Below are 21,149 nucleotides of genomic sequence, written 5' to 3' on the forward strand. Positions count from 1 at the left end.
AGGGAGTGTACATGTCTTACCATGTAACTTTTCCTCTGTCTCACTGTCAGAGTATCTTTGCATTTGGGTGTAACACTGTAGGACCACCTTTCTATATGTGTCTGTATTTAGTAGGGATCTCATGCACTGTCAGTTGCTTGCAGGTATAATGGAAAAGGGCTGCTGTCCTTGTGCCATGCCACAGCAAATTTGTACTAAGCTAGGAGCTCTCTACACTGCAGGGCATCAGGCTCAATGGTCCAGATAGAGTGACCATGTAGTTTTCTTTCATCCTGTTGGCATGGGGTTAACATGGATTCTTTGTGTGTCAGTGAGATTATGCTCATAGTATCAGTGTGTGTCTGAGATGTGACCTGCCAGTGCAGTTTTTTGGAGAGGGTCACACATCCCTGCTTTTCGAACATGGCATTGCATAAATTTAATTGTTAGGATGTTCAGTGGCTCTGATGTACAGTACCTCAGTCAACAGACAGCCATATTATTAATGTTTAGTACCACGTATTGAATATATATCTGTGTTATATTGAAATAAAATTAAATATCACTACAAATTGAACAACAAAATATACTTTAAATATATACAAATATAACTGATGGAAAAAAGAAATGCAACATTTTCTGGAAGTTATAGCAAGTTATAGCTTATTTGTTTTTAAAAAAAGTTGTCAATGTGTTTTAAGCCCTCTGACCAGCTTGTGCAGTGAGGTATTGCAACTTGCCAATAACATGAAAGCTCGTTAGGTGCAGTTTTACCCAACGAGGTCCAGGTGAAACAAAGCCTGATCAGGTCACCTTTAAAAAGGCCTTCATTCAAAGCTTAGGTCACTGCAAGAAAAAGGCCACACTCCATTTTCTGTGCACACCATAATGCTTTGAATGTCACCAGAAGCAAGTGAGAGGGCCATTGGCATGCTGCAGGCAGGCATGTCATGTTGCCAGTGTTGCCAGACACTATGGAGTAAGCCACTCCACTGTGTCCCGACTGCAGAAATGGTTTTGGCAGATTGGCAGGACAGATGACCATCCAAGTTCTGGTCGCCCTAGAGTAACCACACCAGAGCAGGACCGACACATCAGACTGATCCATCTGAGAGATCGTTTCAGATCTGCCACCCTGCCGGCAGACACAATGCCCGCATCAGTAACAGGACAGTGAGGCTCCATGCTGCTGGCCTTAGAGCAAGGCGACCTGTCAGAGGCCCTCTACTCACACCTCCTGCGACTGCGATGAACTCATCAGCACTGGCATCAGGTCCTCTTCACTGATGAGTCACTCTTCAGCCTGTTCCACGCAGACGGGAGGGCCAGAGTGTGTTGCATTTCTTTTTTCCATCAGTATATATAGTATACAGTACAACACCTTTAGAAGCATAAAATAAAATTCACCTGATGAGCTTTTCAAATATCGCTAGAGGTAAGCAAATTATTGGAGCCACATACAGTAGTACATTTTAGTTTTTTCACATTTTACTGCTCTTATTCTGAAATTTCAGAAAAGTTTTTTTTTTATAGTAACATAATCCTATAATAAAATAAAGAAGTTCAAATTACATGTCAATTTCATGTCAGTTTTGATTACTTTGTCAAGTATATTTGATAAGACAGGCATTAATAACAAAATAGTGGAAGAAAAAGTAACTGAATGAGAACTCATGATTTATATATTTTTTAAAATATGAGGTTCTTTCTACAGTATAATAGTAAACAATTTTCAGTTTCGATTTATAACAAATGAGCACAGATGTTTCTTTAGGTCATACAGTGGGCATGATGTTGGGCATGATGTAACTCAAAGACAAGGCTGATCTCTTTTAAGGGGGTCTAGATTTGTTTAAATGGTGAAGCAGTCAGCATGGCAACTAAAAACTCTTGTTGGTAAAACCAAGAGAGGTTCTTACAGAATGCATTCAGTAAAGTAAAAAAAGAAATGAAAAAATAGCAAAAATTACATAAATTAAAGTAATGATGAAGCAAATGCAAGAGACAGCTGTTGAAATCCCCCCCTTTAAATAGTTTAGGTTTTTTGAATATCCCACATATAAATGTGCAGATAGTTCTTTGTTATTCAAATCAGTTGTGTCATAATCATTTGAAAAAAATCTTTGTATGTTTGCAAGTACGTTATAAGGTTATCTTTTATTGTTACACCATTTCAGGCAGCCTTATCAAAAGAATAATACACTATATGCAGTAAGGTTGTTTTCTGCAGGTTTATTTACTGTAAATGTCTTTAAGTTTGAGACTTTTAATCACATTGGTATCTTCTGCAGGCTACTTACATGCAGTTCATCTTGCATAAATAATAATAAAGGTGCTTAAAGATGCTTACTGTCTGAATAAAAGTAAAACTTCTGGTTGTTATTCCATCCACAAATTGCATTAATGAACAGAAAACAACAAAGAAACTTCCAATATAAAACTTGAATTTCTGATGAAATAACGTGGTTATTCTTTTGTACCATAGCATGATTCTTATTCAACAAGAAAACTGCTCCTGCATGTGGATTAGTCTAGCAGGCTAACATGGAGAAAATTCAAAATACTCAGATCGTTTATTTTTCCACCTTCTTCAAATGTCTATGCTAGCGAAGATGGCAGCATATTCAGCCCCTAGCATGAGAAAATGCTGCTTTGTAATCATCATCTTTTCTCTGCCCTTGCAGATGAACCGGCCAATCCAGGTGAAACCAGCAGACAGTGAAGGACGAGGAGGTAACTAACCATTTTCTGTTCTCATTTTTGGCCTTCTTCTTTATTATACAGACAACCAAACACACAATTATCCAGATAACAAACAGGACTTTTTGCAGTAGCATTTTGGGGTCTTTCATTTCTGAATGCCTAAGGTTCAAGTCTGCCTCAGGTAAGAAACGAATGAAGGCTGGTTCTGAGAAGTCTTTCTACAAAAGCAGGTTCTGAGGATTCTCAGCTGGTTTAGGACAATAGTGTAAACAATGAGAGTAATAGTATTGCTGGGTTGGGTAAGAGCCCACATGTTTTTATTGTGTAGAACACTATAAAACCCCAGTCCTAAATTATTAATTAAAGCACGTTTTAATGATTGAAATGGTTCAACACAGTTTTCAAATAATATGGAACAAAGATTAGCTTTTGTTTTTTACAAGTTTTCGTAAGCTAGAATGATGGGACAAATTACATTTATGTAGATTTCACTATCCAAGCTGACAGTCAGAGATTTTGAACTGTAGACTTGATTTTCCACCTTGAATCTTACATTTTCCATTATGTCTCGTAAGAGCTAATGTACTCCAAATGTAAAAAAAAGCACATTAAGAAATTGGTGTGTAGTCTTAAAATGTTTGTGTAAATTTAATTCAAAGTGCAAATAAAGCACTAATAGAAACTATTAAAATACAAATGTAAGTAATATTGTTGATAATCTCACTCTTTAATTTGCTTACATTTACTGTACCTCTAAAAAGTATTATATAAAGTTAATATCAGACTTAAACAAACATGGATACATAGTACATGCTACAGTATGTCTTAAAATATTAAGCATTGAATAAATTTCCGGCAAGATATTGCATTATAGTTCTCTCAGAATCAAGGCTGTACTCATAACTGTTTTCCTGCCATAACACGATGAGTTATTTTATTTGTTATTAAACTGAATACACTAAGTCTCTGATAGAAACTGCGCTTAATGTCATCTGCGCTTAAAATAAATGTTCTATGGGTGCAAACTAAAAATTTGGTTGTCTCAGGGAATTCTAAAATTGCTCCATGCTACTACGCCATAAACAAAAAAAGACATCACAAAATGGGATGTTTAATAGCAAGTGAAAGCTGAGATGTACTCAAAGAGCTCTTAGAGGAAATTCTAAGTGTGCGAGCCAAGACAGGCCAAGCTGTTTACAGGCATCATTCTTCATGATCACCAAATGCATTGTCAGTAAAGTAAAAATGAAAGGCTTTAAGTATTATAAATACACTGCTGTGGAAAAGTCTTAGGCATTTTGCACTCTTTTCATGGAATGTTTTTCTTTTCTTTGTTTATGCAGAAACATGTTTTATGGTGGCCTCCTGAAGTTATGTTATGTTAAGTTATGTTTTAAGATTTTCATAATACAGCAGATCTGTATTTTGTCATACAAAAAATAGCATTTTAACTGTATACATGTAGATCCGCATAGAGGAACAAAGCAGACTAATGAAGAACACTTGATAGTGAGTCAATTGAATTTCATTGCTAAATGTGATGGATTATCCACTACAAATTGAAGTTATAACATACAGTTGGGAAGAAGGTTAGATCCTAATTTTACACACTTCCCCTCTTCTTTATATACAATTTATATACCTTACCTTGTGGACTGACTTTTGCGTACTTCTCCCCTTCTACCCTTGCAGCAGCTCCCCAGCTCATTCCTCATTCTACTGAGGCGGGTCTGATCAGACTCATCCTTACAGTCAGGCTGCCGTTCTTTCAGCTAGGAAAGTTACACCAAATAACCTCTAAAACATCTGTCCCATCGCATTCATAAGGATCTAACCAAACTGCTGAGCACTTTATGTTGGCTTCTTCTGTATGCTTTACCTTGAATTGCTGTGCTAAAACGTTTGAAATGATTATGACCAATATGAGTCAAAGATAGCTAGATTGCAGGATTGACTTCTTTTCATCCAGACCAAGTTGTTGACCAAAATGAGAAAGGGTGCAAACAGCAGGGAGTAATTCCACCTTTCTAGATTGCTTGGCTGTTAATAGTTAAGTGATGTGAGGATCTCATCCATTTTCTTCTTGAACAATGACAGGCTTCTTTTACGAGCTTTGACAACATGGCTGGGTACCTGTCTACTAGTCTCAGTTCTAAATGCACTTCCCAGTGGATGCCACTTGTATGTATGGTTCACATTTCACTGCTGGCTCTAAAGAAGTCCAATGGGTTTGATTCTAAATACAGAAATACAGTACTTCATTAAGGTTTTCTATTACATTTCAGTGGTGCCAATCAAAGTTTTTCTAATGGCAGAAAACCATAGTGGAGATAGTGAGTAAATTGCTGATGCTCATAATATACAACTATCGTAAGTACTGTTTGTGTCTAAGTTTTTTGCACAGCAGTGTAAGTAAATGTGACAGAGACCCAGGTTTAAGTATAAGGCCATTTGAGGTTTTCCTTGACACTACCACCCCTCCCCCCTTCTCTCCTTGTAAAGAGGTCTGATTGTGATTTACACAGCAAGGTTAGGGTTTGGCAGCTGATTTCCTCACCACGCAAATCCCATTTAGATCCTATTTTTGTCACAGCGCCACTTTAATTAATGGCCATCTAAAACCAGGCAAAGTCCGACTGACAAGGCTTGGGATGGAGCCAGTCTGCATTTTACGGAGATAAATTGGACATTCGGTTTAAGAGAGAAGGATACATGGGCCATGCTATCAATTACTACTGTTTTCGAGAGGCAGAAAAGGAGAAAAACAAGAAGCAAAAGAAAAAAAATGCATGAACTACATATTGGTTGATGCACGTCTCTGAATTGACAGTCTGCATATGCGATTGAGAGACTGCTTTTGAGGGCTGTTAAAAAAGGGCTGGAAACTACATTATATACTGTACCAACATGGGCACAGAAATGTAAAGCTTTAATGTCAGCAGGCACCTGGACTGTAAAGTCGAAGAAAAAAGCAGAATTGAAAATTAAACTTAATGAGAGACTTGTTTTGCTTTTTAGTTTTCTGTACGATTCTATCATTCTATCTTTAGGGATTCATCCCAGAAAGCCTGAAATATGTGCCTTACTGCTGTTTCCTATCCATTGTGTGGGAACTTCTAGGAGGTTCTTTGAGTTTTGTGTTTAGATGGTTATTAGTCCTGCTACCTTGTTATTCCTTAAAAAATGCATCTATTGAAAAGACATTTTACAGCTGAGTGAGCCAAAGCAAAGCATGTTGGTAGTGCATCACCTCATTTCAGATCTGTGTGGAATACTGCTTTACGTTCTGAGTATGCTCAGGCCCTTTTACTAGTGAACATTTATGGGTGGATTCTGAAAACATTCCAATGCTAAATAAAATTAGATATGCATTTTTATTTAATAATGAGTGTATTTATGAGTAGCTTTGACTCATAAGATGACAATAATTTTCATTTCTCCTGGACCATACTGCTCACTGTCCTATCATGAACACAACACTGTCTAAACCCCCGTCTATGAGCGCTAATACACAGCCAAATGTATTTCTCACTCCAATGCAACCTACAATGTGTTTTTGAGCAAGCCACTCAGAATTTAACTCTTTTGCTAAATCTATACTCAGGATTAGGAAGCGTATGTCCCTCAATATGTCTGACCTCCCATCAGTCTCTGTACCAGCAGCTCGCAGAGAGGTGTGGCGATTGAGTTTGCAGAGGAAGCAGTGAGAAGCTGAGTACACACACAAACTGAGTAATAAAAGACAGCAGAGCTGCCTTCACTCTGCTGGGAATTTCTTCCCCGTGACCTTGTCTGCTGGTGTCTCAGTGAGGAAAAGATCAAGCCTGATAATCTCTGATTGGAGATGGCCGTTATCTAAACACAATCTGTTTGTTTGCTCTGTCCCACTCCTTGGAGTTCGGCGAAATATGGAACACATCCAATTACCGGGGAGATGAAGAGAGACGGCAGGCAGGTTGCAAACCCCATTCTCTTTCATTAGCTGTGATAACAATGAGTCCTCCTTTCCATCACAGCCTGGAATTTCTGCAGGGGCTTTTCCTTTGTAACCTTTGTGAGGGGACTTTTTGCCTGAATTCGTCCTTGTAGTCTTCTGCTTGTCTGAATGGGACTCTAGCAGAAATTATGGAATTGATGCAGCCCTGTGCAGTACTGACATGCCCTACCCAGCATGTTGGAGCAGAAAAGATCAATGGGCTATGTGCATGTGGATTTCTGAATGGCTGTCTTCAGCCTTCAGTATCTACAGGAGTTAGAAATTGCCATACATTCAATTAATCTAAATTTTCTGTCTCTTACTCTAGTCATGTTCTATATGAATTCCAGTAGCAGCATCTGTTGAAAACCAAAAATAATGTGATCTGTTCATATTTAAAAGAAGACAGGAATTGAACATTTAGCAGCTAAGTAGTTCAGGTGGGTAGCTGCGTCAGCATGTGTAGGCTGCAAAGGAACAAGTAATAGGTTTATTCCATGCTGAAAAAAAGAAGTAAGAGAACACAATGTTTCGGCCGTGGAGCCTTCTTCAGGAGTGGAAGAAGGCTGAAGAAGGCTCCACGGCCGAAACGTTGTGTTCTCGTTCTTCTTTTTTTCAGCATGGAATAAACCTATTACTTGTTCATTCTTGATTGCCAGGATTGTGGGCTTTTCAAGAAAAGACAAAAAAATAACTGCTCACTAAATTCACAAATGGGCAAAATGACTTTATGGTGGTTACCAGTGCTCTCTCACAAATTCAGGACAGTAGGTTCAGCTTCAGCCTTCAGCCTTCAGAAGGCTCCACGGCCGAAACGTTGTGTTCTCTTTCTTCTTTTTTTCCAGCATGGAATAAACCTATTACTATTTAGCAGCTAATAAGACATATTACATACTGTACAAAAAACTTTCCTGTTAACATGTGTGGCATGATTAATGCCTGCAAAGAATCTGGAAATTATACTGATAGAAAAAAGAAACAGACAGCCATATTATTAATGTTTAGCACCAAGTATTTAATATATATCTGTGTTATTTTGAAAAAAAATAAATATCACTACAAATTGAACGACAAAATATAATTTAAATATATACAAATATAACTGATGGAAAAAAGAAATGCAACATTTTCACGAATGAGAATACTATAGTTTTAGCTTATATACTTTCACAAAAAGTAGTCAATTTGTTTTAAGCCCCCTGACCAGCAATACAGCTTGTGCAGTGAGGCATTCCAACTTGCCAATCACACGAAAGCTCGTAAGGTGCACTTTTACCCAATGAGGTCCAGGTGGAACAATGCCTGATCAGGTCACCTTTAAAAAGGCCTTAATTCAAAGCTTAGGTCACTGCAAGAAAAAGACCACACATAGTCAGTTTTCTGTGCCTCGAATGTCACCAGAAGCAAGTGAGAGGGCCATTGGCATGCTGCAGGCAGGAATGTCATGTGCCAGCATTGCCAGACACTATGGAGTAAGCCACTCCACTGTGTCCCTACTGCAGAAATGGTTTTGGCAGATTGGCAGGACAGATGACCATCTGAGAGATCGTTTCAGATCTGCCACCCTGCCGGCAGACAATGCCCGCATCAGTAACAGGACAGTGAGGCTCCATGCTGCTGGCCTTAGAGCAAGGTGACCTGTCAGAGGCCCTCTGCTCACACCTCCTAGACGTCACACCCGACTGGCTATGGGCAGACAGAGGCTGCGATGGACTTGTCAGCAGTGGCATCAGGTCCTCTTCATGGATGAGTCACTCTTCAGCCTGTTCCACACAGACAGGAGGGCCAGAGTGTGGAGAAGGGGGTGTTGCATTTCTTTTTTCCATCAGTATACGGTATATAGTATTCTATTGATGCTATCTAAAACTATCATTTAGTGATAATGGTACAGTGGTAGATTATGAATCAGTGGTACAGTTTTTTTCACATGTTTTTACATGTAACGGTACAGTGGTAGATACTAAAAAGGAATGAATGGTTAATTAGAAATGTAGATAAAAAGAGCACACTTTAGATAATATAGCAATTTGTGTGTTTTAATATATAAAATAAATTGTCTTTAAGATATGATGTAAAAATCCAAAGCTAAACCCCCTATTTGTAATCAGTGATTTTTTAAAACATCTTTAAATGTAAGATTTTTTTTTCTTTGATCCTAGAATTTTAAGAAAGTTTTCCTTATCTACTAACAAAGTTAAGGGTATGAGGTTAGGGCCAGAAAAAATGTACCTTCTATTTGATTTTCATTTAAAAGGATGAATAGAAGCAATTCCACTACATGTTAAAGCTGCCATGTGCTGCCCAATGTGATCAATTCAAAACCAGTTGTTCAGTTGCCTTGGGCAGAGTATGATGGGCATTAGTCAGCTTGCATTGAGAACTTTATAGCCTAAAGATGCTGACTTTAGTTCCTATGGAATGTGCTAAATTCTTCCCAGTAATGTTTATGTAATTTCTGATTCATTCCTGTATAGAGGCAAAACCTGTTAGTATACGAGGACTGTGGTGAAACATACTGTACAAACCAAATACAGTGTTCTGATTTCCTACCTCATCAATTTTGTAATCCTACTACCAAATTAATAGCAGTTATTGTTACAGCTGTATCTAAAACATGTAAAATGCTAAATGGGGGCTATATTAACTAGAGTAGAAAATAATTCACATGGTAGTCTACCGATAGACTAATTTCATGTTTTTTAGCAAGGTAACATTTCAGCATGCTTTCAGAGAAAGATTATTCAACCTTTGAGATGCACATGCATATTAGGAATTGTGATTATTAACCACACCTGCCTTTGCATGTCTAAAATGTAGAGAATAAACAATGTTAAAACAAACATGTCCATAAAAGAACATTTTTCACATATTTACTATTGAGCAGCTATTTAAGAGGAACTGTTGAAGATGTGGAAAAATATATTTTTATAAAGGGCTAATCAGCATAGTAGTAGAATGGAATACAGTACATTCCTTTGGCTCTAAAATAAACATGATTTGTATTTATGTGGTTTCCTCTTCTTCTCTTGGTCTCTCTGCACGTATTTTATGCCACAAAACCTAAAATCTCAGAAATAGTATGTTCGATAAGCTGGCTAGAATTGGCATTAATGCCAGGAGACACAAACGTTCAAGCAACTTATGTACATTCTTCTGGAAAAATGAGGGAGCAAACAAAAAACAATGTTGTATCCTAAAAAATGTACTTTGACTCAGATGAGAAAAACATCAATCTTGACAGCATATGCCATTTCAGCAAAACCCATTAATTTTTAATACACTGGGTGTTGAAATGAAAAGGCTTTTCCGGACAAGCAATTGTCAGATGTCAGTACTGTTTTGATATAACTTCTTTGATCTTCTTTTATTTGCATTCATAAACCTGGCCGTCAACACACAATTTCGATTTGGACAGGGCTCAAGACTGACAGGACGCTCCATCTCATTTCCCAATGAAATTTCTTCCTACTTCAGTCAAGAAATAAAACTCATGCAGGCTATGAGCCTGGTGGCAAAAAGAAAAGTCTTTGCAAGTTTACAAGACAGACGCATTCTTTACCCTGGCACTTTCAGGCACTTTCCATTCATTAGGTACAGGTAGATTGTCAGAAATTGTGAAACCTGAAAGGGACTTATTTAGTACAAAACTGAAATATGGCTGAGGTTCAGTAGTTGCACAGCCATGGCCTGCCTTGTTAAATATGGAGGTTTAGCTTTTAGCTACATGTATTTGTATTGTTGCATAGCAAAGTTTTCATGGCAAGATATATTAAAGAAATCCCAAATAATGGATTGTAATACACCAGCCAGAGCAAATAAGATCTTCCACAACCCTCAATGGATCCACACACAAATTGGGGAGTGTGTTTGTTATTCAAAGTGTTTTCCATGTGTGCGTAAACAATTTTTGTTATATTATACACAGGCTCCTGCTCCATTTTACTCTTCATGTTGCATCATGTGCATTTATTATGTTAAAGCTGTTTGCCTTAATAGGGTGGCTTCAGAGTTTTACAAAATATCCATGACAAGATACAAAATATTTAAGGGCTTTGCATTATAAATCAAGGGTGTAGACATGGTTTGCTCCCACTTATAAACAGGAAAATATTTGTATAAGAAAAACAAATAACTAAGTATAGTATAACATCTATAACTTAATATCAGTATATGATTTTCTTACTGGCATTTTCAATTACTACTACCTGTATGTACTGTATATGGTTTACAGTCACTTATCATAGTGTTCATTATTCACATAGCTAACTACTGGAGTTTTAATAGCATTGCTTGTTAAACATTGACAACAGAGACCTCTTCTGTTCTTTGGTACTGTGATTTTGAGTTCCTTTTTAAGTGTTCCAAAGTGTAAGTGCAACAGAAATAATATATAAAGACTTATTATGGTGACATCACTCCTTAGGGTTTTTCAAGAGCATCTACAGTAGATGCCCTGTGCCTGGGGACTAGGTTTGATGTTGTTCGGGCTGTAAAGTTTGGGTGATTGTAAATGCAAATGTGACATTGGTTTGTACTGCATAAACAAAAGAGAGATAGTAACTTCTTCCTCATGAAATGTATGCCATTTCCGTTCAGTTTAGTTTCATTCCTGCTTTGTCTTTCTCGTCAAAATACTGTATCATCTCATTTTAAATTTTCAATCAACAAAGTTTATTTTTTAACTATGAGTCAATTAAGAATGCGTTTTCATTAATGGCAATGACAAACTATCCAGAGAGTCACACCAATGTGTAACATTACATTTAGCAAACCAGTTTTGAGTGTTAATATAGTTAGCCTTTAGTCTGAGGACCAAATATTTTGATACAGCATGTTAATAATGTGATACTTATAAACATTGTAATCATCATTGATGCTGTTCAGTTTTTTTATATACATATACTAAAATATTTTTGTAGCAGTTGGGGAGCAGTCTAAATGTGTTGATTTGTAACAGTCTGTACAGACTTAAAATAACATGATGCAGATACAGTATGCAAGGTTCTTAGATGAATAGTACATGAATTTCATCACTCGGATAAAAATGCATAATTCTATTTCCACTCAGTATTCATTGATTTTTTTAATAGGACTCTCGCTCTCCTTCAGGCTAAACATCTCTTTATTCACTGTATGCATTAGAAGGCATTTATTCATATTCTTAAATGCACTTTAAAACCTGAGAATGGGTTATAGCAAACTCGTTTGTGGAGTGTAGAAATGTACAAATTCGATAACTGCATCTTAAGAGACAGGTGTAAAGTACACTAATTAATTGTAATCTATATGCTGGACAATGTGTATAGCTCTGCAGAAAGTAAGCTGGGTATTCCAATTGAGTGACTTTATTAGTATTAAGTCAGGCAATGAAACAAGAGTGGTTCTAAATTCAATTTTGAATGTATCCTCTATAGAAAACAAAGATAATTCACTAGCCTTTCCATCTTCCTTCCTGTGGAGACATGGCTGGTGTAATTGTTATTTTTGCATCACTGAAGAGGATTGGTGACCTATGGCTCATTAGTTTAAATGCAGTAAACAAGAATTAGACCTATGAAAGGAATTCTTTGTATTCCGGGCTCTGAATTTGAGTTTACCTTAAACTCAATGTACAAAAGTATTTAAGTGATTCAATAAACAGAATATAAACAGTTGTTTCTGGGAAAACCATTTCCATTTTTAAGATATTAACAATTTCTGACCCTGCCCTTTTCCTTTAGAATCAGTCAAGAAAGGCAGACACCACCAATCCGTAGGATTAAATAAATGAGGACACCAAACAAAACTGAAACAGTTCATTATGGTAAAGGAAAGGGAGATTAGTCTAATTGAAGTCTTTGAAACTAGTAATATGTTTCTTTTATTTTCATTCAGAATGCATTGCCAAAACTTGACAGTCAATCCCTGAGATTCTTGAATACTTGTAGGTTAAGGTTAGGCCTCACACAATCTCCTCACCTATGTTTATCTCCCACTCAGGCAAGTTATGATTTGTACACTGTGAGGGAGAGATGGCTGCCCCACATGTGCCACCCTCCTCTAAACTCAGTGCTTAATTAAGGCCTGGTCCCTGGAACTGCAGCACGCACTAGGCCCCTTTCAGTCAATGTGCAAGGCCTCTTGGGTTCTCCTAACGAGGGGAGATAAGCGGTAATGAACAAGATGAAAAATTGGCTAATTTTCAGCACTGGCAGATAAAGCGTGACTAAACGACCATCTCAAAGTTGGAAACCATCCAGCATGTAAGGGAGATCATACCTGCCAGCATTACAGAGGCACAAAGTGTTTTATTCACCTGCAAAATATAAGGTTTTACGATAGGCAATTTACATTTTAGACTTTTCTGTAAAACAGGGAAAGAAAAAATGAATACAGTGTAACTGATAACAAATTTTTATTTTTATTTTTGTAAGTCACACAAACATAATTGCAACCTTATAACAGGGTTTGGCATGTACAGCTGGCAGCACATCTTTTGAGACCCTGGTGGTGTTCCTGCTGTGTCTGTCTGCACCCTCACCCACACCCCCAACTCTCTGTTTCTCTTTCTGCATCTCTTTCGCTTTTTCTTCACCTCCCTTTTACTGTCTCTTGTAGTAAAGTAATTCAAGACAAAAAAGGACTGAGTCCATCCAGATTGCCATTCCTAATATACCTCTTACCTTTCTATCAGGCACGGGCTTATAAATTCTCGGGCTTTGCATAAGAAAGTTTTTCATAACTGCGTTAAACACATAAGAAAAGGACTGAGAGGTGCTAAAGGAGATTAATGAAAGAGATAATTCTCCTTGACTGTAGAAGTATCTCTGTTTACCTCCCAGGAAAGAAGCATACTCTCAAACTCATGTCTTAGCCCTGGCCTCTTGGTAAACAGCTATGCCAAATCTCATAAGGACAAACCAGTGGCAGTTCTCATTCGAGAATCGCAGCAAATCTGCTAAATGCCCTTCATCACAGATGAAACTGAGCTTTAATATTGATTGCTGCTACTGGAAATTTTAGGTTTCAGGGGTGTTTTACAGCTGTGCTTGTTCCTCTCTAAAATATGTTATAAAAACAAAACACTTCTATGTGCGATATACAGAGAGTGGATGTAAGTAAACTGGCATCCAAGCTGGAAAAGATTGCTTGTCCATTCTGGAGCCATGCCTAGCAGCAGCAAATATGAGCTGGGTTACTACATTATGGTGCTGTCATTTGCCTGCTGGAAGCATCGAGAAATCATGGAACACAATCTGTGTCAGTCCAAAAATGATTTGCCCTGATCTGAAAACAATTATTAGAACAAGTACTTAGAAATAAATAACATTTTTTTTTTAGAAAAAGCGGGAGTGGTCAACATCCTGAACTTTTTTTTTTTGTGTCTGGAGTTCCAAATTCCCAGCTCGGTAGACTGTTCTGTCAGCTGTATCTCTTGTTTTTGTTGTTTTCGTATTTTTTTTTCTTTCAGAAGACAGGAAGCTGTTTGTGGGAATGCTGGGGAAGCAGCAGAGCGAGGAGGACGTGCGGCGTCTGTTTGAGCCCTTCGGCCAGATCGAAGAGTGCACTATCCTGAGAGGGCCTGATGGGGCCAGTAAGGGTCAGCGCCAAACTCCCACATCCCTTCACACAGTTTACATCAGAAGCCCCCAATTCGATACAGGAGTGCTCTGAGACATTCGTGACTCACATATGTCCCTCTAACCCACACAAGACTTGTGTTTTCTTCTTGCATTAATTGCTGAGGCAGATGGACATAGCAATATCTTATATTATTTTTCTACTTACTGCCTGTAAATATGCTGATGGAAAATCCATTTTTGTTATCAAGTTATATCAAGACTGAGGAAGCTGAACTTATTCAGAAAGGAAATTAGTTTAATTGCATATGAGGCATTTTTTCTGGGTCTCAGTCAAACGTTTTGGTGGCTTGACAGGTTAGGTTATGAAAATGCAGATCACTCAATTTTGGCAGCTATTCTTATTAAGTTAGATTACAGGTAAAAAGAAAAGTCATACTTCACCTTAGCTTTGACCATGACCAAAATTTAAATAGATCCTTTGGAAAGTATTACCATGTGGTCGTAGAAAACAGTACTAAAATGTTGATTTAAATGTGATTAGATGAGTGTAGAACGAAGCCTATAATTTTGAAACTCTCATTTTATGACTCTGACTGTATCCACAATTTTGATGTGGGTCCTAAAGTGACCAAATGCCATAATTATTGAGACTAATGTAGAATTAGCAAGGAGGTCCTCACCTGACTACTCAGACATACCTGCCTCTGATTGACTTGGGAGCATACAGAACTACTGCAGGTTCTAGCAGTTTCTTACTGTTGGATCTTCCCATACTGAGTGAAGTTGCAATAAATGGGATGTCTTGGTATGGTGTGGTCTCAGGAGACAATGTATGTTTCATTTTACTCATATTGGTGCAAAGGTGTAGCAATTGAACTAATAGAGTAAGAATGAACTATTGCAAATCAGGAGTTGAAACAGGAGGGTGAATTGGGGAGGGTAAGGTTTAGGTTAGCTGAAAGGAGTTTCTTGATTTGCATTTGATTAAGACATCTCAGGTTGTATGTCCTCTCTTTAGACGTACAGTACTGTATAAACCCTCTTTATTTTCCCTTTAGCTTCTTTCGATTCTTGTTCTAGCTTTGATTTGTTCATGTTTTGTTTTAATTAACAGAAACTGAAATGAATAAAGCTGTGCTGGTCTGCCAGACAGATGCAATGCTCATAACAGTGTGTTTTTGCTGGAATTATACCCTATTCACTCAGTCTTAATAACTCATTAGCTGAAGTGGTATTTACTTCATTTACATTATGGTTTAAAATGTGGTAACGATGCATAATTTCGACTCTTAGCTTTTTGTGTTAATGTCATTTGATGGTGGTTGTTTCTAACATGAATCTGGCACATCCGTGCCTTTCATTTGCAGTATTACGTGCTGGATGTGGCAAATTAGAAAATAATCAATATTACAAATATCATACTGTAGTTGTAGATATACATCTCTGCTATGTGGTGGTGGTCAAAAATATTACGTAATTTAAACAATTAGCACTGTGTCATGCATGTCCAGAATGTTGAAAAAATGTCTCAGACCATTTCCCCAGACACACAAAAGGAACCAAACAACTCTGTAGTAATGTGGGCCTCTAATACCAATGCTGAATGTTAACACTTCCAATTAACTATTAACTTTATGGGCTGTGATCAAATTATCAGAAAAATCTGCCCTGATCCCTCTGCTTTCATAGGCTACACCTCCTCCCAATATTGATATGTATGAGAAGATGCTAATTATGACAAACCAATGAGGCTCAATAATAAAGTGACTATTTTAATGCAACTACAGTAGGAAGGAGCCCAGGTGACCCTCACCAATGCAAGAAAATGTGGAAAAGGATTTGGTGGATATAAGACACATTTCCTGTATTCCAAAACTCAGAGCAAAGATCTTTTTACATCCTCCTTTTGATCGAAATATCGGAACTTGTACTTATTTGTCCTTGTACTGTATATGCTACAGTATTAATGAATCTTTCTTACTTTTAATTATTTTTATTCCAGTGTTTATAGGGACTACACTTTTTGATGAACAAAACCTTTACCAACATGAGAATGATCATTATCCAGTTTCAAATATTTTACATTCATTAATAAAAGAAATAAATCCCTAATGAAGGAATAAATTGTGTGTAGAACTTGTGTAAAACAGGTGAGTCGTGTAGAACCTCTTCAGTGTGAGAGCTCACACAGTGGTAGACACTTTCAGTGGTGCTGACACTGACAACAGGAAGTTTGTGGCTTGTCGGGACCTCATGTCTAACTCCATTGTTTTCCGAATGTTTGTTGTAGGCTGTGCCTTTGTCAAGTTCTCCAGTCATGCAGAAGCACAGGCAGCCATCAACAATCTCCACGGCGGCCAGACTATGCCGGTGAGTGCCAGTTCAGTTGCCATACTGGAAATGCCACCTGGTGAATTGCTCTTGCTTGGTTATAGGTCAGAATGAAATGATGACGTTGTTACCATCCTGACTAGAATTCAAACGAGATTTTAGAACACAAAACATACAGTAATATAGTATTGCATAGAGTTAAAACAAGGCTAGGTGCAGGTCTAACAGCACACATGCAGTAGGCTGTGCATCAGGAATGAAATACACTGTCCACGGCCTTGATAGCCATAGTGTAGGAATAAATTAAGAAGCAGTAATAAATCAATTTTAGAATTGTCAGTTTTTACAACTGCTCATGTAATATGTATACTGGCACCAGTTAAAGCTAAGCCAGAACCTGGAGTCCACAAGCTGTAAGTAAACACAGCTCAAGCCAAATTAAGGCATCTGAAGTCCACTCTGGATGGACGATACAGCTGAACATATGGAGCCACAAACAGGCCAGGGGGTGTATCAGGAGCAAACTGAGATTGGTTAATAAATTATCATTTCTGGAGCCAGTTAGCTCTGATATCTGTGTCCAACATTAAATCAGATTAATAAGTGAGCCGGCACTTAGTATTTGACAAACAAGGTTTTTGAAAACAGGTTTGGATACCAAGTGTGATCCAGTTAATTTGGATAATACCATAGCCACATGCCTCCCAAAACAGACAACTAGGGGAAGATTAGTGAATGTTTTCTAACTTGTGCCAAATGTAATATGTGGATATGCTTTAAAGGCAGCATGACTTGTTAATTTTCATTTGGGAGCATCTGCATTGGTTGGCTTAGAGCAATACTTTAAATAATATAAAATTAAATTGTTACCGGTCGTCAGTGGCACTACTTTCTCCAGACTTTATATTAGACTTTAAAGAGTGCTTTTGATTAGAGGATGTTTGTCTTAATTTATCAGACCTACTGTATTTAGCTCATGTTCTTAAGGTTGCCTTTATAATTGTCTACAGTATTGGTGAAGTTTGACCACTGCTATCAAAATCCTCAAACAACACTTCTGGCTCAACACTTAAATGAAATATTGATATAAAAGAACACACGCTGGAGAGGGGTGGACGCACTGAACAAAATGCCGAAACATATTATTGATCACTGGAACGTCCTGATGGGGATCCATAGCATACTAGCAATCAAATGATAATGATAGGACTGATGACCTCCTGTCATTCCCGCTGTATCTGATGTTCTCAAGTTATTTGAGTCACATCACTGGTTAAAGTGTAGGTTGTTCTGAGTTATGACTCTCAGAGGGGTAACCCTCAGGCAGTATTACTTTAACCTCTGTGTTCAATGGACTGCAGAGGGAAAATCAATCAAGGTTAACTTGCCCAGGAGCACTGCAGCAGCCTCTAATAAGAAAGCTCCACTGAAGCCAGGGGGACAGCTGAGATGAGCACTGTTTTTCTTATGTTGACTAACTTGGCAACAGGTTATGTGGATAAAAGAAATACCCTGAGCACAAACATTGAGATTGCGCCATGCTCATTCACGATGAGTGTTCTTGTGAGCTTGAGAAGTCTGAGATGGAATTTGAAAGGTACAGTACACTTGAAACTAGCTTGGAGGTGGCAACAAATTCAATTAGACATGCTCTTTTTTGTTTAGCTTACAAAGAATGTCCAACTGTGAAGCATTAAATGGATTTGACTGCACTGTCTCCCAGCTTCAGTTAGAACCCACACACCATTCATTTACAGCCTCACGACAGCAGTGACTCAGCTACACCAGAAATTGGAAGCATTTATGGTATATGACTAATTAATTGGCAAAAACATGTAGGCCAGAATTCTCAGTGCCTTTCTACTTGTTACTGTGACATTCCCCTTGAAAGATAAAAATGTTAATTAAATTATTCAACTGAGAGGAAGCAACTACAGTATATTGTTTTATTGGGACTGAAATTCTCTCAGTATTTTGGTATCTGTAATAAATTGATTTTTCTCTCTGAAATAAAAAAAAATCTGCCATTAGGGATTTACAGTAAAAAAAAAACTATTATTTTTACTTTCTCAGATGTGGTTTTGCAATTTCTCTAAATGAAACTGAACACAGCCAAAGGGGGCTGTCTGGATGAACACTCATGAAACATTTCGGGTGAAATAAATATTAGCACAACACCATATGTCTTAAACAAATTTTTGAAAAGAAGGACAATCTTTTTGGTGATTAATATCATTTGGTGACTACTGGTGCAATAAGAATGACAGACCAGAGAAGGGAAATGTATTGCTCTGATATATTCCAATCATTTTCAATTGTATTAGGTTTTGGTTTAAATACTGTAGTTTCACACACACACACAAACAAACATAAATAGGTCATTGTAAAAGAGATAAGTAGCTGACTTTGTAAAAAGCAAAATAAAAATCTTATATTTCCATAGGAAAGATTACACATGAAAGGAGGGGCACATTCTATCCATCTAGCTGGACTGCTAGTAGTTAATTGATCCAAGGATCTTATCTAGATGTTTCTTAAAAGACCTTTATGTGATCCCAGAGGTCTCACAATAAGCTAGCAGAGTCTTGGGATGCATAAAGATTTTTTCTTTGATCAAGCAAGAAGAGTAATGGACACATAGAGCATAATGTGTATTTAGATTTTCAGAAGGCTTTTGATAAAGTCCTTCATAAAAGATTAATTCTCAAATTGCAGGCAGTAAGCATTCAAATTTGATGTGTGTTTGGACTGAGGAATGGTTTAAAACAGATAGTACAGTTAAGGGACAAATTGTACAATCAGTGTGATGTAATTAGTGGCATACCACAGGGACCTGTAATAGAACCACAATTCTTCCAAATTTATCTCAGAGATCTCAATGCTGGTAAACTTGCACATTTTGCAGTTGATATCGAAATAGGACGGTTATAAAATACAGTAGAAGATCCAGTGAAAATTCAAAATGACTTAGAATTCAAGACTAAGCTAATACTTGGCAGATAATGTTTAATGTAGGCAAGTACAGAGCATTGCATACAGATAGACACTTATGAAAAAGTCCTAGGTTCTTATATTGACACATTTTCAAATCGGCTAGACCATAAGGGAAAACAGCAAAAAAGGAAAATATTAATGTAAAGATAAATATTAGACTGTATCAACATACAGCCTGACAATAGTATTAAAAGCATAGAATATAAATCGTGAAATGTTATTTTAAAATTGCACTATGTTGAAATACTACCCCATTTAAACTATTCTTTACAATTTGGGTTACCATGTAAAAAAATATATTGCTTCTGTGAAAGGAGTCCAGACAATAACAGTTAAATACTTCCCTTGGCTTAGAGTAGAATGTCCTACACTGACAGGCAAAAAGCATTAAACTTTTTTTTGAGTGGTGAGGAATAGGATGAAACCTGATTCAAGTATTCAGAATCCTCAAAGGCATAGACAAACTCAATCCATTGGACGTCTTTGAAATCAGCAGTGAAACTTGAACCGGAGGACACAGAAGGAAACTTTGTGGAAGTACACGTAAAACTGAGAAAGGAGACATTTTTTACAAAATGGCTTCTTTCAGGAAATGTCTCAGTGAGATCTTTGGATATATTACCTTATGACTAGGAGCCAAATGGGCTAGATGAGCCAGTTATTCGTATTCTTTTTTATGTTCTTAAGGAGATCTTAAAACATGGCCCTTTTCTACCCCTCCTCTCACAAAACATGTTCTCTTCTACCCCTCCTCCCACGCACAATGCACAAGCACCAGCCTTTTGGATGGGTTCTGATTCAAGCCCAAAATACTGTAAACTGCAGTACAAAGGTTTTAGGCCTGTCAGTCACAAGCATGATCATGTATCAACAATTTATTGGAACTTCCACTAGCATTGTTTTCTGTTCTAACTATGATGTTATCGGTGTTAGTCTGGTATATGAAATAAATTTAGTCTAGGCAAGAAGAAACCAAATTTGTATTTTAATGATCTTAAATTCATATGGGACAGAATTATCAAAAACCTGATCCCAACTCAGGGTGAAGTGTACATTAACAGCTGATATAAAGTGGTGACACAACTGCTGTATACCGGGGGGTGGGGGGGGGGGTTCTCTAACCATTCTTCTATTCACTTTCCAAGTGATTGGAAATGAACTGACTCAAATTAATTTAGCTAGTTCTTTTCAGTTTGAGCGAAATTCCAACTTAGATTATACAAAAAGAATCTCAGAAGTATTCTGTGTCACCTATGAAGCAGTCAGCAAGCTAGCATTGACACTGATGAACAATGTATTATCTGCTTGTCACTTACAAGAAAGCATAGTGTACTGTAGGTTTTCTGGAGTGGGTGAGAAATTTCTGTACAAAAAGTTTCTTAATTGTGGATATGCAGTCCCTGACTTTCCTGTCAAATTTTAATAACTGTTTGGGAGTTCGGGAGGAGGCAAACCCTAATCTCGCCCACCTCCACCTACCTGTGTAGAAATATGCTGTTCTTCACTTAGTTACTTGTATGTTATTTTCCACATTCTGAATGTTGCTCTCACCAAAGACAGACCATGAATGCCCAAAAGAAGCCCAACTCCAGTACTTCCAGCAC

At 37.5% G+C, this 21,149-nt stretch overlaps 1 protein-coding gene across 9 annotated transcripts in view; it reads left to right on the top strand.

The window, feature by feature from the left end:
* Positions 1–21,149, top strand: part of celf6 (CUGBP Elav-like family member 6) — a 146,986-nt gene that overhangs the window by 91,394 nt on the left and 34,443 nt on the right. For 6 of the 9 annotated variants that reach the window (XR_015940513.1, XM_088641826.1, XM_088641829.1 and 3 more), the window contains 3 exons: positions 2,664–2,712; positions 14,109–14,237; positions 16,511–16,590. Coding sequence is in view for 8 of the 9 variants with exons in the window: in XM_088641826.1 (XP_088497952.1) it covers positions 2,664–2,712; positions 14,109–14,237; positions 16,511–16,590 (258 nt within the window). In the remaining variant the exon portion in view is untranslated. The remainder of the gene's footprint in view (positions 1–2,663; positions 2,713–14,108; positions 14,238–16,510; positions 16,591–21,149) is intronic. The other 3 variants (XM_088641825.1, XM_088641831.1, XM_088641827.1) reach the window with 2 other exon arrangements.

This window comes from Lepisosteus platostomus, chromosome 7 (assembly GCF_059453375.1).
Source record: "Lepisosteus platostomus isolate fLepPlt1 chromosome 7, fLepPlt1.hap1, whole genome shotgun sequence".
NCBI classification, from domain to species: Eukaryota; Metazoa; Chordata; class Actinopteri; order Semionotiformes; family Lepisosteidae; genus Lepisosteus; species Lepisosteus platostomus.